Source organism: Geotrypetes seraphini, chromosome 7 (genome assembly GCF_902459505.1).
Source record: "Geotrypetes seraphini chromosome 7, aGeoSer1.1, whole genome shotgun sequence".
Taxonomy (NCBI): Eukaryota; Metazoa; Chordata; class Amphibia; order Gymnophiona; family Dermophiidae; genus Geotrypetes; species Geotrypetes seraphini.
Window position 1 is genome coordinate 98,368,476 of NC_047090.1, and position 14,619 is coordinate 98,383,094.

The 14,619-nt window shown below is 39.8% G+C and overlaps 1 protein-coding gene across 13 annotated transcripts in view; it reads left to right on the forward strand.

Moving 5' to 3' along the window:
* The window catches only part of GPHN (gephyrin), a 798,948-nt gene that overhangs the window by 782,694 nt on the left and 1,635 nt on the right, over positions 1–14,619 (forward strand). For all 13 annotated transcript variants that reach the window (XM_033950742.1, XM_033950736.1, XM_033950737.1 and 10 more), the window contains 3 exons: positions 1,128–1,192; positions 7,491–7,594; positions 12,276–12,372. In XM_033950742.1, the coding sequence (XP_033806633.1) occupies positions 1,128–1,192; positions 7,491–7,594; positions 12,276–12,372 (266 nt within the window). The remainder of the gene's footprint in view (positions 1–1,127; positions 1,193–7,490; positions 7,595–12,275; positions 12,373–14,619) is intronic.

Consider the following 14,619-nt stretch of genomic DNA (forward strand, 5'->3'; position numbering starts at 1 on the left):
CACAAATACAAAAGGAGTCCGTACATTTTAAGGATCAGATCTGGTTTTAAAATACTTTTCACAGAGCCAAGCCTTCAACAACTTCCAAAATCTAACTTTCCCCTTTTTATCAAGCTGCGATGCCAAGCAGCGCAAGCTAAACGCCAAGCTGCCCAGAGGAATAGAATGGGCGGCACAGTATTTAGCTTGCGCTGCTCAGCAGCACAGCTTGATAAAGTTTATTATTAGGTGTTTATATACCACCTATCAAGGTTATCTAAGCGGTTTTACAATCAGGTACTCAAGCATTTTCCCTATCTGTCCCGGTGGGCTCACAATCTATCTAACGTACCTGGGGCTATGGAGGACTGAGGGCTCCTTTTACTAAGGTGCACTTGTGGACAAACGAAATGTGTTAGTTAATATTTTGGGACCACCCTAATAAACACTGTTTTGCAAAAATCTAAAAACATGGCTTTTTAAGAAATCCCTACCAGGGGTCCAAAGATACTCAGACTAATAATACAAGTCATCCAAAACAATGACAATGTTTATGATCAGCTGCTATTTATGGTATATTACCTCAGACTGTATGTGTAATTTGATAACAATTTGATAACTGTATGTTGCATGTACAATTCTTTATAACATATTTAACTCTATACAAAATTCTGTGTAACAATATGTTGCCTGTAACCCATCTAGAACTCTAATTAATGAGGATTTGATGGGATATAAGATTACATATAACATAGCCTTTCAAATCAGAAATCAAAGCAATTTACAAAATATAAACAATCACTGTTGAAAAGAACTGCAACTTGCATAGAGGAAACTAAAGGAGAAGGAAGAGAGAAAAAGGGAGAAGGGGAAAGGGATCTAAATATTATGTCAAGAAGTTAAGTTGCCAATCCATATGCTAATTAGGAGATACCATTTTGACACTACCACCATTTTGTCCTGTAGCCCATGAAGGAAAATGATAGGCTGGTTTATTAAGAGGCAGGATTATTTTGTGAAGCTATCTGATGTTATGCTATCAATATTTCTTCAAAGGTCTTACACAAATGCTTACTAGAAATTGTACTGAAAATTAAAACCAGGTTTACCCCTTCTGTGTTATTTAACTGTCCTTTTTATGCTTCTAGCTTGCCTACAACATTTGCAACACTGGATATTGATGGTGTAAGAAAAATTATCTTTGCACTTCCAGGTAAGGGCTCAGACTTATGTCTCTTTAGAGGGGGAAGAACTTTGAGAGGCGGTGTTGGATTGAAATTTGAATATTTAACAGTGAAACCAACCAGTCAAGTTTAGACCATTGTCTCATTCCAGATACAAGTACCCTTTGAGCACCTCTATGGGTGTATGATTCCATTTTGGCCTTCAAATGGTATGCTTATAACATACACTGCCAAAGTATTCTGATGGTCTTAGTAAGAGAACTTCAATTGTTTTTAAAGTGCTGTACTTATTAAGCATGCAGTTCTTGCTTTTTATAGAGCATCTCATATAAAACAAAGGGCCCCTTTTACTAAACCTCATTAAGCACTTAAACATGCAATTTACCACATAGTAATTGCTAGCACAGATTCTTTTTAAGGGTGTTTGTGGTAATTTTGCAGTTATCATGCAGTAAACCACATGTTAATGGGATAATTCTCAAAATGTCACCTACAGTTGGGGACCAAGGATGCTGTGTGATGAGGGCAGATTCTACAAAAGCAATTGCATGCACAGTTGCTATTATAGAATGTTAGCATATGTCCACATTTATGCACCTAAATATAGGCATGAGCACTTATGTTAGTGTCTAACTGTAAGTAGTTAGGAGCATAAATACAGGTATTCAGTAACCTGAGAATGCATCAGTAAGACGTGCCCTGCCCCGCCTATTCCCCTCTCAGGTAAATGCTCCCATGCATTTGCATGCTATGAAATTTGTGCACATATTTTATAGAATACCGACTATGGACAGTTACACACATAATTGCTAATTACTACCAATTACAACCAATTAGCAATTACAGCCAATAATATGTCATTAATGTCAATTAGCAGCTTGTTAACTTCTTACATTACATGCATAATTGACCCTTTTCTATAAATTACAAATGCAATTTTGCATATTAGTTGCAGAGTTTCATGTGCAACTTTATAGAATTTAGGAGCAAGAGCTTTTTGGCTCTATAAAAAGCACCTATTGTTAGGTGCCTAGATTGGCACGCCTGGCCAATCAAGGCACCTAACTTAATTTTTTGGGTTCAGTTGGTGCCGTTAATTGAAAAATTCCATTAAAAAACAATTAAAAAAGATTTTAAAAATTAATTTGCCGGTAAGTGCATAACTTGGGTGCAGATGCACCAAGCTCCAACACCATGGTAGAAAATTCTGTGATGGAAGCGATTTCTACAGATCGGGTGATGCTCTGCACAAATAGCATGCACTCCAGAGGACTTTTTGGTTTTATTTTAAATGGGTTCAGCTGTTGTGCATGTGTTGTATGCTGTGACCGGGCATGGCCCTGGCTAGGGCCTTGCCTGGAGCACACAGGCCTCGGCCGAGCGGTAAGGCGAGGCTTGGAGTGTGGAGTGGAGGAAAATGCAGTGAACACACAGGTGTTAAGGTGAAAAAAAAAATGTGCTTTATTTGCATAAACAGTTCAGCACTTGTTATAGCTTCGCAAGATTTCAGTGATGGTGCAATATCAAGAACAAACATATATCAAACACAGTCCAATTCATCTTTTCCTTCTACTGCTTCTGGCTTTACCACATAATGTAAACCAGGTAAGTCATAAACATTCCAAAAACACAACAAGTTGCTTGAAGTTCAGGTTCTGTGCCCAGTGTTTAATTGCCAGTGCTTGGGGGAAAACAAGGAAAAACTTTTCCCCAAGCTTGGGATTTCATCTCTCATAAAGGAACCTGAACTCTAGGTTCCGCACCCACTGAAATCACCAGTAAAATAAGCTGGCTGCCTTACAGGTTTTATATAGGCAAAAGGAAAACACAGTTAAAAACAATATCTGGGACTTAATCAGTCAATTTCAGCAGAGGTTAAAATAATCTTCAAATCACAAAACTAGTCTTCTTTAATCAGCAAGCCTTATATAATGTATGGGAGCTTCTAGTTCAGCCTCACCCTCACATTCTGCAGTTTCCATGCTCCAGGTATCTGTTTCATCTAGAGCTTCTGGCTCCATTACAATATCCTCACACTTAGAAACTATTTCAGTATTGGAGGTCTTTACCTGAGCCATTGGTGAGGTAGCTACTTGTTGCTTTCCAGTCCTGTGCTGGCGTAGACTCCATTCTGAATCAGTCAGTCTGCAGTTTGGAGTTGGTGCGGGCCTCCCTTCTTTCTGGTGCGGGCCTCCCTTCTTTCCTTCTATCCACTCCCTTTTCAGTTACATGGTGCTGATTAGCACTCAACCCAACTGGGCTTCCTTGTCTCAAGCCAGCTAGCTTCTGGGTTGCTCTGAGAGTGGTTGGAGAGAGCTGGAGTGGTTAGACCTGATTGGTCTAACCACTCCAGCCCTGGTTTGCCTTGCTCCTACCCTGGGGCATGCAGGGACTGGTAGTTCCTGACCTTTCCCTGTTGTTTGTTGCTTAAGGAAATTAGAACAGGCTCTAGGTAACTTTCCAGTTTTAGAACTGGTGTGTAAAGGAATCTGCTGGTCCTGCAGTGCTCTGGACCTAACTCTAGGGACAGGTATTGCAGTTCTCATAGTCCGGTCTGTACCTCCATCCTCGCTTCTTGGGCACTGGAGTGTTTCCTATACAGGCACAGGGGTGACACTGTGATAATGCTCACATACCACATGCACAACAGAAAATTTCAGCCCTAATTCTTCGGTAATGGAGGGGCGTTCCCATTTGTGCTTCACAAGGAAAGTTCATTAAAATACTAAGGAGCTCTATGTAATACATTTGCATAGGGTTTTGGTGGTTGCTATGAGGTGAACATTTCAAAGAGATTAGATGAATTCCAAAAACCCCTGAGACTGACTACATGGGCATTTTATTTAAATCCCTCAAATCAAAAATCTCAGTTAAAATAAGTATCAGTTATTCAGAAATGAAGAGGAGCCCAGAGTTCATGCCATCTTTTGCAACACCTGTTCTCCATGGCACAGGATAATGCAAACACACGTGGTTAGTCTTTTCTACAAGCTTCATAGTTGATGTGCTCTCCCTAATTTGATTATGCATCAATATCCACAAGTCGTTCCCTCACTGCTTTTCCCGTTAAGATGCACATCCAGTCTAACAGTTTAAAATTTTTCTGCTTACCACAGCAGATGCTGCTTTCATTCCAAGGAAAATCTGAGAGGAATTTTGCATTTGCTCTCTAATTCTACAATGAACTCAACTTGTGCTGACCCAAAGTGCCAAGCTTTGGTATCTGAGGGCTTAAATACTTTAAAATTGCAACCTACAGGCTTTATAGCAGTACCTGCAATTGCCATCACCAATGAGCCAGACCCTCAGAGAACTGTTACAAAGGCTCATTAAAAAAATATGCTACCTTTGAAGCTCACAATGAGAGTAATTCTTTCTTTGACTTCAGACAAAGAGTCTTCCAGGATAGCAGTTATGTTTTGCAAATCATTACTAATTTGTACTTGATCACTCATCTCTTTCACTATACCTGGCAGGTTTCCTATTTCAGTCTTTTTATTAACTGGCATATAGTTTGAGGAAATTGTCCAATAGAAATTTTTTAAAGACTTCCAGCGGAGACATACCCTGAATTTTAGGGCACTTTAGAATTCTAAGGTTCAAACATCTATTAAAGTTTTCAATTTGTTCAATCTTCCATAGAATGGACTTCAGATCTTTTACCACTGCTGAAATTGATTCTTTGATGGAAACAGTTTCAGTTTGAATTCTTTCAGAACATTCCTGTCGCACCTTATCTAAATTCAGTGAAAAGGTATCCACCTTCTTAACCAGCATATCCACAGACTACTACTTTTGAGAATCTACTGTATACTGTTCAAAACTATAAACGGAGACAGCCCAAACTACCTGAACAACCGCCTCATCCAAACTACCTCAGCCAGGCATAGAAAAACTCACACCCCATTCACACACCCTCCAATCAAAGAAGTTAAATGGAAAAAACTATATGATGGCCTCCTAGCCACCCAAGCAGCAAAACTAGACAACCAAATCTCCAATCTACTGATAACAACCCCAGACTACAAGAAGTTCAGAAAAGAAATAAAGACCTATACTCTTCAAGAAATCCCTGAAAATGTCTTAACACTACGAGTACCTTCCTTCCTCCCATCTTCTTCCTGATCCCCCAAATCAACTTGATCACTCTTTACTCGCTCTGGAAATGACCAGAGATCTTCTTTTGTAACTCATCTTCTATAACTCTTTTGTAATCCGCCTTGAACAGCAAGGTAATGGCGGAATAGAAATCTCTAATGTAATGTAATCCAAAATAGCACTCAGATCCTCACAAAAAGCTACTGACTTTGCAGCAGGCTCAGATTAAGCTCCCCTCAAAGGCGGTTTCACTTTTCTCATTGCCACTGAAGCATTCTTGTAACTCCATTCCTTCACCTCTAGGAGCTCAAAGTTTACTTTAGCCGCAAGTTAAAAAATTTAAAAACCAGACCAGATCCAAACATTTACAACAGGATCCTCTGCCTTCCACTTTGCCTCAGACATAAGAGCAGGGGTAGGCAATTCCAGTCCTCAAGAGCCGGAGCCAAGTCAGGTTTTCAGGATATCCACAATGAATAAGTATGAGATGGATTTGCATGCACTGCCTCTTTGAGATGCAAATCTATCTCATGCATATTTATTGTGGATATCCTGAAAACCTGACCTGGCTCCGGCTCTCGAGGACCGGAATTGCCTACCCCTGCATAAGAGCATTAGAATAGCCTTACTGGGCCAGACCAATGGTCCATCAAGCCCAGTAGCCCATTCTTACGGTGGCCAATCCAGGTCACTAGTACCTGGCCGAAACCCAAGGAGTAGCAACATTCCATGCTACCAATCCAGGGCCAGCAGTGGCTTCCCCCATGTCTTTCTCAATAATACACTATTGAATTTTCCTCCAGGAAAATGTCCAAACCTTTCTTTAAAACCAGCTACGTTATCCGTTCTAACCACAATCTCTGGCAATGTGTTCCAGAGCTTAACTATTCTCTGAGTGAAAAAATATTTCCTCCTATTTCCCTGTATCTTCATCGAGTGTCCCCTAGTCTTTATAATTTTTAACAAAGTGAAAAATCGACCCACTTGCACCCGTTCTACTCTACTCAGGATTTTGTAGACTTCAATCATATCTCCCCTCAGCTATCTCTTTTCCAACCTGAAGAGCCCTAATCTTTTTAGTCTTTCCTCATACGAGAGGAGTTCCATCCCCTTTATCATCTTGGTTGATCTTCTTTGAACCTTTTCTAGTGCCACTATATCTTTCTTGAGATAAGACCAGAATTGAATGCAATACTTTAGATGAGGTTGCACCATGAAGCGATACAGGGGCGTTATAACATTCTTAGTCTTATTAACCATTCCTTTTTTAATAATTCTTAGCATCCTGTTAGCTTTTGTGGCCGCCACCACACATTGGGTGAAAAGTTTCATCGTACTGCCTATGATGACACCCAGATCCTTTTCTTGGGCACTAACCCCCAAGGTGGACCCTAGAATCTGGTAACTGTGATTTGGGTTATTCTTCCCAATGTGCATCACTTTGCATTTGTCCACATTAAATTTCATTTGAGGGCACTGGGGGCGAGTCCAAGATGGCGGCAGCATAGTGAAGCCCTCCCATTTTGGAACCAGAGATTTTTCTTCATTTCTTTAAAAAAAAAAAAATTGCTGCATTCTAAAAGAAAAGGGATTGTTCAGCCTGAACCTTTGGCAGCAAGAATCTCCTCACCTGCTCAGCGCTCCATTTGGGAGTTTGCTTTCACTTCGATCCTACAATCACCCAGAGTGCAGTCTGCTATATCCTCGCCGAAAGGAGATGCCGAGGAATTAGACTTTAACATCTCCTTATCTCCCCCGGGCTCTGTTCCTCCGCCGTGTCCTGCTCCTATTGCGGCACAGCTGGTGGATCCCAACAAGGGTAATTCGATTGGGGAAACCCCAATCCAAGGGGCTGTAGCTACGAGAATTGGAAAAGAGCAGAGAGAGCTGGGAGTGGTGGTAGATACTACCCCCAGCCAAAGACCAACGGCAGTAACACTTACCATACACAGCAGCATCAGACCTGAATTTCCATCTGGTATAGTTTTCTTAGGATAGAGGAGGTGATGGCCTTGCTATATGCAACTATGCTTTTCTGCACTCAGAAAGTAGAAATATGCAGTATTGGTGCCATTTCTTGCAAGTCTTTGGAAGATATTTTCCTATGTTGTTGTGCTTCATTTATCAATAAAGATGTCTTTGTTATTATTCTAAGGCATGCTGTCCTTTGAGATTTGGATTTACAGCCTAACTGTGTTCCCCTCTCTTAAAATCCATCTTATTTGACAGGTAATCCGGTGTCAGCTGTTGTAACCTGTAATCTTTTTGTTGTCCCTGCACTGAGGAAGATGCAGGGAATCTTGGACCCACGGCCCACCATCATCAAAGCCAGGGTAAGTATTTCAGATTTTCAAAACAAATAGGAACTAATTAGGCTGACAATAAATGTATTATTGTATTTACCATTCCAGATATACAGTAGTTGGAAGATGGGGGAGGGAAAGGATGAGATGGAAGGTTTGGAAAAGGCAGAGGAATAGAAATCTAGAGGGAGAAGAAGAGAGATTGGAAGATAGAGACAATGTAATGGAAAAGAGCATGGGGAATTGGTAGTACAGAGGGCGGAAGCAACATAAAGGAGAGGAGAAGGAGGTGGAGCAGTGTAGGAAAAAGGAGGAGAAACAAAAAGAATAGAAAGGGAGAATTGAAGAGGTAATGATAGAGAAAAGTGAGAAAATAGCAATGTCATAGAAATGGAGAAAAGGAGAGAGAGAAGAAAAGGAAAAGGCAGATCAAAGCATAAGGGAGACAGTGAATACTATGAAACATAGAAATATGACAGTAAATAAAGGCCAACTGTCCCATCCAGTCTGCCCATCTGCAGCATCCATTATCTCCTCCTCTCCCTAAGAAATCACACGTGCCTGTCTCACGCTTTCTTGAATTCAGACACAGTCTTTGTCTCCACCATCACTACCAAGAGACTATTCCATACATCTAACACCCTTTCTGTAAAAAAAAATATTTCCTTAGATTACTCCCAAGCCTTTCACCTCTTAACCTCATTCTATGCCCTCTCCTTCTGGAGTTTCCTTTCAATTGAAAGAGACTCCCTTAATCCGTATTTATGTCATGTAGGTATTTAATGGTGAAAAGGGTACTACTCGAAAGGGTTCAGAGAAGAGCGACTAAAATGGTTATGGGGATGGAGGAGTTGTCGTACAGCAAGAGATTAGAGAAACTGAGCCTCTTCTCTCTTGAAAAGAGGAGACTGAGAGAGGACATAATTGAAACGTTCAAGATAATGAAGGGAATAGACTTAGTAGATAAAGACAGGTTGTTCACCCTCTCCAAGGTAGAGAGAACGAGAGGGCACTCTCTAAAGTTAAAAGGGGATAGATTCTGTACAAATGTAAGGAAGTTCTTCTTCACCCAGAGAGTGGTGGAAAACTGGAACGCTCTTCCAGAGGCTTTCGTAGGGGAAATCATCCTCCAGGGATTCAAGACAAAGTTAGACAAGTTCCTGCTAGAACAGAGCGTACGCAGGTAAGGCTAGACTCAGTTAGGGCTCAGGTCCTTGACCTAGGGGCTGCCGCGGGAGTGGACTGCTTTGCACGATGGGCCACTGGTATTTGATTTTGATTAACTTTAGAAAGTTAGAAATATGTATTACTGTATATAAATTTTTAATTTATTTTAAAGTGTATATAATGTAATAATAGGTAATACTTTGCATGGTGCTAAGACTCACTAAATGCTATTTTCATATGATTTTTTTTTAGCATTGAGGGAAGATTAAGAAAAATCCTCATAAGTTTTGCCTGTCACGTTCAGACTTCCTGTAGTCATAAATGCAAACTTGGACTGGCTAAAAACATATATTGCTTGGGATATATCAGTAGTATAACAATATTAAAATCCTGATTACCTTAAATAAGTTCTCTATAAGCACAGTGACTGATAGCACATAAAGAACAAATTGACCCATCAAGTCTGCTTAGAAGATTTCACACATAAGATTATTGTTGGTGGGAAGACATGGCAAAGCTGGAGCTCAGTTAGATGTTACCATACTGCATTAAGGAGAGAAAATGAGCAAATCAACTGGATCTTATAGTTTTCCTTTTTCCACTGTTTCCCTCTGCATTACTGGGTAGAACTGCCATCTGACCTACATCAATCCTACTAGATTAGCTAAGGACTTGTAATCCTGCATTTACTAGTGAAATGGGAAGTAAAAAGTCCATCAATGCAATGGGGCAGACCAGACATAGATCAGCCAATCAAGGTTAAGCTGTCATTGACGTTACTAATGCCCGTTGATTTCAGTAGTACCTAGCTTTTGTTAATTAGGGGTCATTTCATTACTCTAATTTAACTTTTATTGAATATATTCCTGCTGTATCAAGAAAATTTTTTTTATTCGCCGATAGCTAGGTTTGGGTAGGAATTTGTTAGAGGATTCAGCCTTCCAAACCCTTTTTTATTCATTATTAATTACATGACTAGATTATGGTAATATGATATATGGTCAGTTGCCAAAGTCTAGTCTTCGGTGTTTACAAACTATCCAGGATACAGGTATAAGAATATTTGAAGGGGGGGGGGGTAAATATGAACATGTTACTTCACTCTTTTTGAAATTCCATTGGTTAACTATTTTTATAGATCTTGTTTTAAGATTTTAGTATTAGCACATAGGGCTTTTTCCACTAGTCAGCCTTTGTAGTTGCAGAATTTAGGCACCCTCTTATATCCCTAAGAGTTTTGTGCTGAAGCCAAGATAATCAAATGATTGTTCCTTCAGTTTCTAGGGCTCACTGGGCTCTTACATGAGCCAATGCCTTAGCTTGGATAGCTCCATCTTTATGGAACTGTATGCCCAGTTATATTCAAGAAGAGAGCTCTTTAAAAAAAATGTAAAGAAGACTTTTTATTTTGCATTGGCTTTCATTAGTCCACATGATATGGCACAATTTTTAACATTGTATTAGAGAGGGTGTTATTTATTTTTGTTTATTTGTTCTATGTATGAGTGAATTTCGTTTAAACCCTGCGCTGCTCCTTGTGACTCTGAACAAGTTGCTTAATCCTCCACTGCCCAGGTACATTAAATAGCTTCTGAGCCCACCGGGACAGATAGGGAAAATGCTTGAAGTACCTGTACGTAAACTACTTTGAATGTGGATGTAAAACTCAAAAAGGCAGCATATAAGTCCCAATCCCTTTCCCTTTTCTTGAATGAATAATAATAATAATAATAACTTTATTCTTCTATACCGCCACAATCTTGCGACTTCTAGGCGGTTTACATTCAAGAGAGCTGGACATTCAGCGAGTTACAATATGCAGATAGTCAGAGGAAATACAGAGTACATCAACTTTAAGAATGCGAAAATACAAAATATACATTTCGCTAAGAAATTTCCGAGAGGACCTGTTAGGAAAAGGTTGCGAATTACCAAAAATACATTGAAAATTACAATATACAGTTTAAGAATTTTCAGGGGGGGACATATTAGAAGAAATGTCCCGAATTGCAAAATACAGTTTGATAAGGATTTCAGAGGGGGTATATTTGGGAACGAGAAAAGAAAGAAGTGTTCGGTGAAGATTCTGTTTAGGTGATATATTTGTCGAATAAGGCAGTTTTTATGAGTTTTCTAAAAGCGTTGTAGGTCAGTCTGGCTTTATTAATGTAGTTGTTCCTTAGCTTTTGTTAGTTTTTTAATCTGAATGTGTACACTGCCTTAATCCTAGCAGGCTAGGTGCTATATTAAATTTTTAATAAACTGTAAATTGTTAACTGAACTAATGGAGCCTTCAGGACAGCTTCTACTTTGTCTCTTAGCTATAGGATTTTTATTGTCTCTTGGTGTTCAGGCTAGTGAAAGTGCAAACCAAGCAATACAAAAATATTGATGTTTAGAGGATTTACAATCAGTTAAAGACCGTAAGGGCATCTTTTATGAAGCCGTGCTAGCCAGTACTGTGCGGCAAATGCACCGAAGACCTGTAAATCCCTATGGACTTCGGTGCATTTGCTGTGCTAGCCCAGGCTAATTTGTTTGATAAAAGAGGCCAAGTGTTATAACTGTTAATATGGAAGATAATAATGTTCCACTGCATTCTGTAAATTATACAAATACTGCTTCTGAACAAGGATTTTCTAATGTCTTCATAAGAGAAACCGAACCCTTTGCAATCAGACTTTTTGCACCATCAGAACATAGACTTTCTGGACTTGGGGGGGGTGGGAGTTATAAACACTGGTGCTTATATTTGCCTTTATATGAAAAATCCCAGAGGGTATAACCACCACACGGTGCAGTGCCTTTTCAACAGGAAGTTTTCAACTACGATAATACAATGTATATTCTGTCTCCTGTTGTCGAGGGTCACAGGATTATAATGGTTCTAATGTCAATCCTCTTATACAAATCTCAAGTCCAATATACCAGGAATAGAGATTCAGCCATCTCTGCATGGGTCTGTTATTTTACATTTTTCACAAAGATGAAGGTAGAGGTGGCAATGGACATATTACAGTATTAACCATTTGCAAATGGTAGCCTAATGATTATTACAGTGGACTGAGAACCCAAGGAACTGGGCAAATCACTTAACCCTCCTCTGCCCTAGCTACAAAAACTTAGATTGTGAGCCCACTGGGGACAGAGAAAGTAGCTGCATATAATATACTGTATACTTTGATTGTACCACAAAAAGGTGATATATCAAATTCAAATATGGGCATAGTATTACTTTGAAGTTAGTGACAGGGCAGAGACTCCAACTATTAGAACCCACCACCATCATACTATAGCAAAACATTTACCTTCTTTGTGAGGCAAAATGTTAATTTTACACATACTAAGGGGGTCTTTTACTAAGGTGTGCTAAATGCTAACACGCCCATTATATTCTATGGACGCATTAGCGTTTAACGCATGCTAAATCGGCTAGTGCACCGTAGTAAAAGAGGGGGTAAGTCACAAAAGCAGTATGTGGAGTTTTATTTCCAGTTAAATAATCTGCAGTGACCCTTCTTTCTCCTTTGCCCTCCTTTTGTAGTTATCATGTGATGTAAAATTGGATCCACGCCCAGAATACCATCGCTGCATTCTGACTTGGCATCACCAAGAACCACTGCCTTGGGCACAGAGTACAGGTTGGTTGGGGAACAACAGCAAATTGGGGTTATCTTTTCTTCATATAAACTCAGTCAAGCCTTTTAGCTCTTTGGAAGAGAATTATCAAAATGATTTACACAGGTAATTAAAATGTGTTACCTGCATTCATCGGCTCTCTGAACTATCTCAATAAGTCTAAAATCATACATGTTCTTCTACAGCACATGAAATTGTAGAGATATTGCAAAGAGACATTCCTAGTTCTACATAGGTACTTTCCCATCAAAATTCTATTTGCGGAAGAAGCAGGTGCACGCGGTCTTGGGTACTTTTGAAACCACGACAAGTTTTATAGGAAAAAAAAAAAATAAATAAAATTCATAATGTTGCCTTGAGAATTGGTGCCAAACATGCAGGTAAAAAGTATTTGCAATCTATGTTCCCATGTAAGCAGTTTAAAAAGTGACTCCCTTGATGCCTTAATGTGGATTAAACTATCATTATTCTTGTGACCTCAGCTGAAACTCAAGAATGTTACTGGAAAGCTGCCATTAAATCATTTTCTTCCAGAAATAGCTGTTGAACTCGCTATGTAAATGTAGCACATCGTGGCAGATAAGATGCAGAAGGCCTGTCTAGTCCAATTCCTGATAAGTTGTCTTAGAGCTCAGTTAATCTGTGCCTCTTTCACTCTTTATAACTAAGGGAGCGATTCAATAACTTGGTTCCTTAATGCCACTTGCTGAGCACCAATACTAGAATTTCATCTTAACACCAAGATTCCATTCTAGAATACTAGCATAAATTGGCATCAACATCTTCTTTACCCAACGTGTGGTGGACACCTGGAATGCGCTTCCAGAGAATGTAATAGGGCAGAGTACGGTACTGGGATTTAAGAAAGGATTGGACGGTTTCCTGCTGGAAAAGAGGATAGAGGGGTATAAATAGAGGATTTCTGCACAGGTCCTGGACCTGTTGGGCCGCCGCGTGAGCGGACTGCTGGGCATGATGGACCTCAGGTCTGACCCAGCAGAGGCATTGCTTATGTTCTTATGTTCTTATTTGGATTCAGCCATTTATACCGGGTCTGTGACTGTTGTAAGTTGGTGTGCCAAAGTGGGTCATACCATGTGTACAACTTATAGAATTCTATAAGATGCATGTGTAAATAGGAGACACACCTATGTCCATCTTGTATGCCCATCTTGAAGTATGTCCATCTTGTACGGTTCAGGGATTCAAACAGGGATTGGACGGATTCCTGAGGGATAAAGGGATCGTGGGATACTGAGGGAGGAGCTGGGATGTAACACAAGTATAGAAAGTTAACCAGGTAATGAGTATAAACCAACCAGGTCGTGCATGTGCAAGACCGGAGGGCTAGGACTTCGATAGGAAGGCAGGACTTAAATGGGAAACCAAGGTGGCAAGGGAGCCCCTTCTGATGATTCAGACAGGTCGTGACCTGTTTGGGCCGCCGCGGGAGCGGACTGCTGGGCAGGATGGACCTATGGTCTGACCCGGCAGAGGCACTGCTTATGTTCTTATGTATGCCACATGTAGGCCATCTTGAAGTTATGCATTATAGCATTTACTATTCCCTTACAGAATAGCAGTTATAAAATTGTTCTTTCTGTATACTGCATGCCGATCCCATGCCATTTTGAATTTTGTTTTGTTTTTCTCCACCAACTCCATTGAAAGAATAGTAAGTGCATACATGCACCATCATTTCTAATGTTAATCCCGAGTCTGTCACCTTTGACCTTATATTATGAGCTCAGGTTTTACAAGTTTCTGTCTATTGAATGCTCCACTGAATACTGTTTCATATGCATTATTTATAGCTTTGATGTATTTATTTATTTATTTAGATTTTCTCCCGTCCTCCCAGTAGCTCAGAATGGCCTACAAGCAAACAAGTAGAGTACATTTAGACAATACAGACTATACGGCAATTTAAGTACAGGTTCTTCTGTCCTGTAGAGTATATATATTTAGATCATTACAGCTGATATAATTGGCCTTTATGCCTTGCATTGGTATATTAAGGTTATGTCTCTCTTTATACACCATATTCTCTATCTGACTTTGGTCACTTGCACTGTTTTGCTACAATGAGATCATTAGAAATTATCATCCTGAGGTCTCTCTCTTTTGACATGGATCCACAGTCAGAGAAGTTTTCTAAGACATTTCTTCACAGAAAATAGAGTAAAAAGTACCCAGACTTTATACATATGTACTTTGTTTGAAAACTCTTCCCATTATGGAACTGGTCC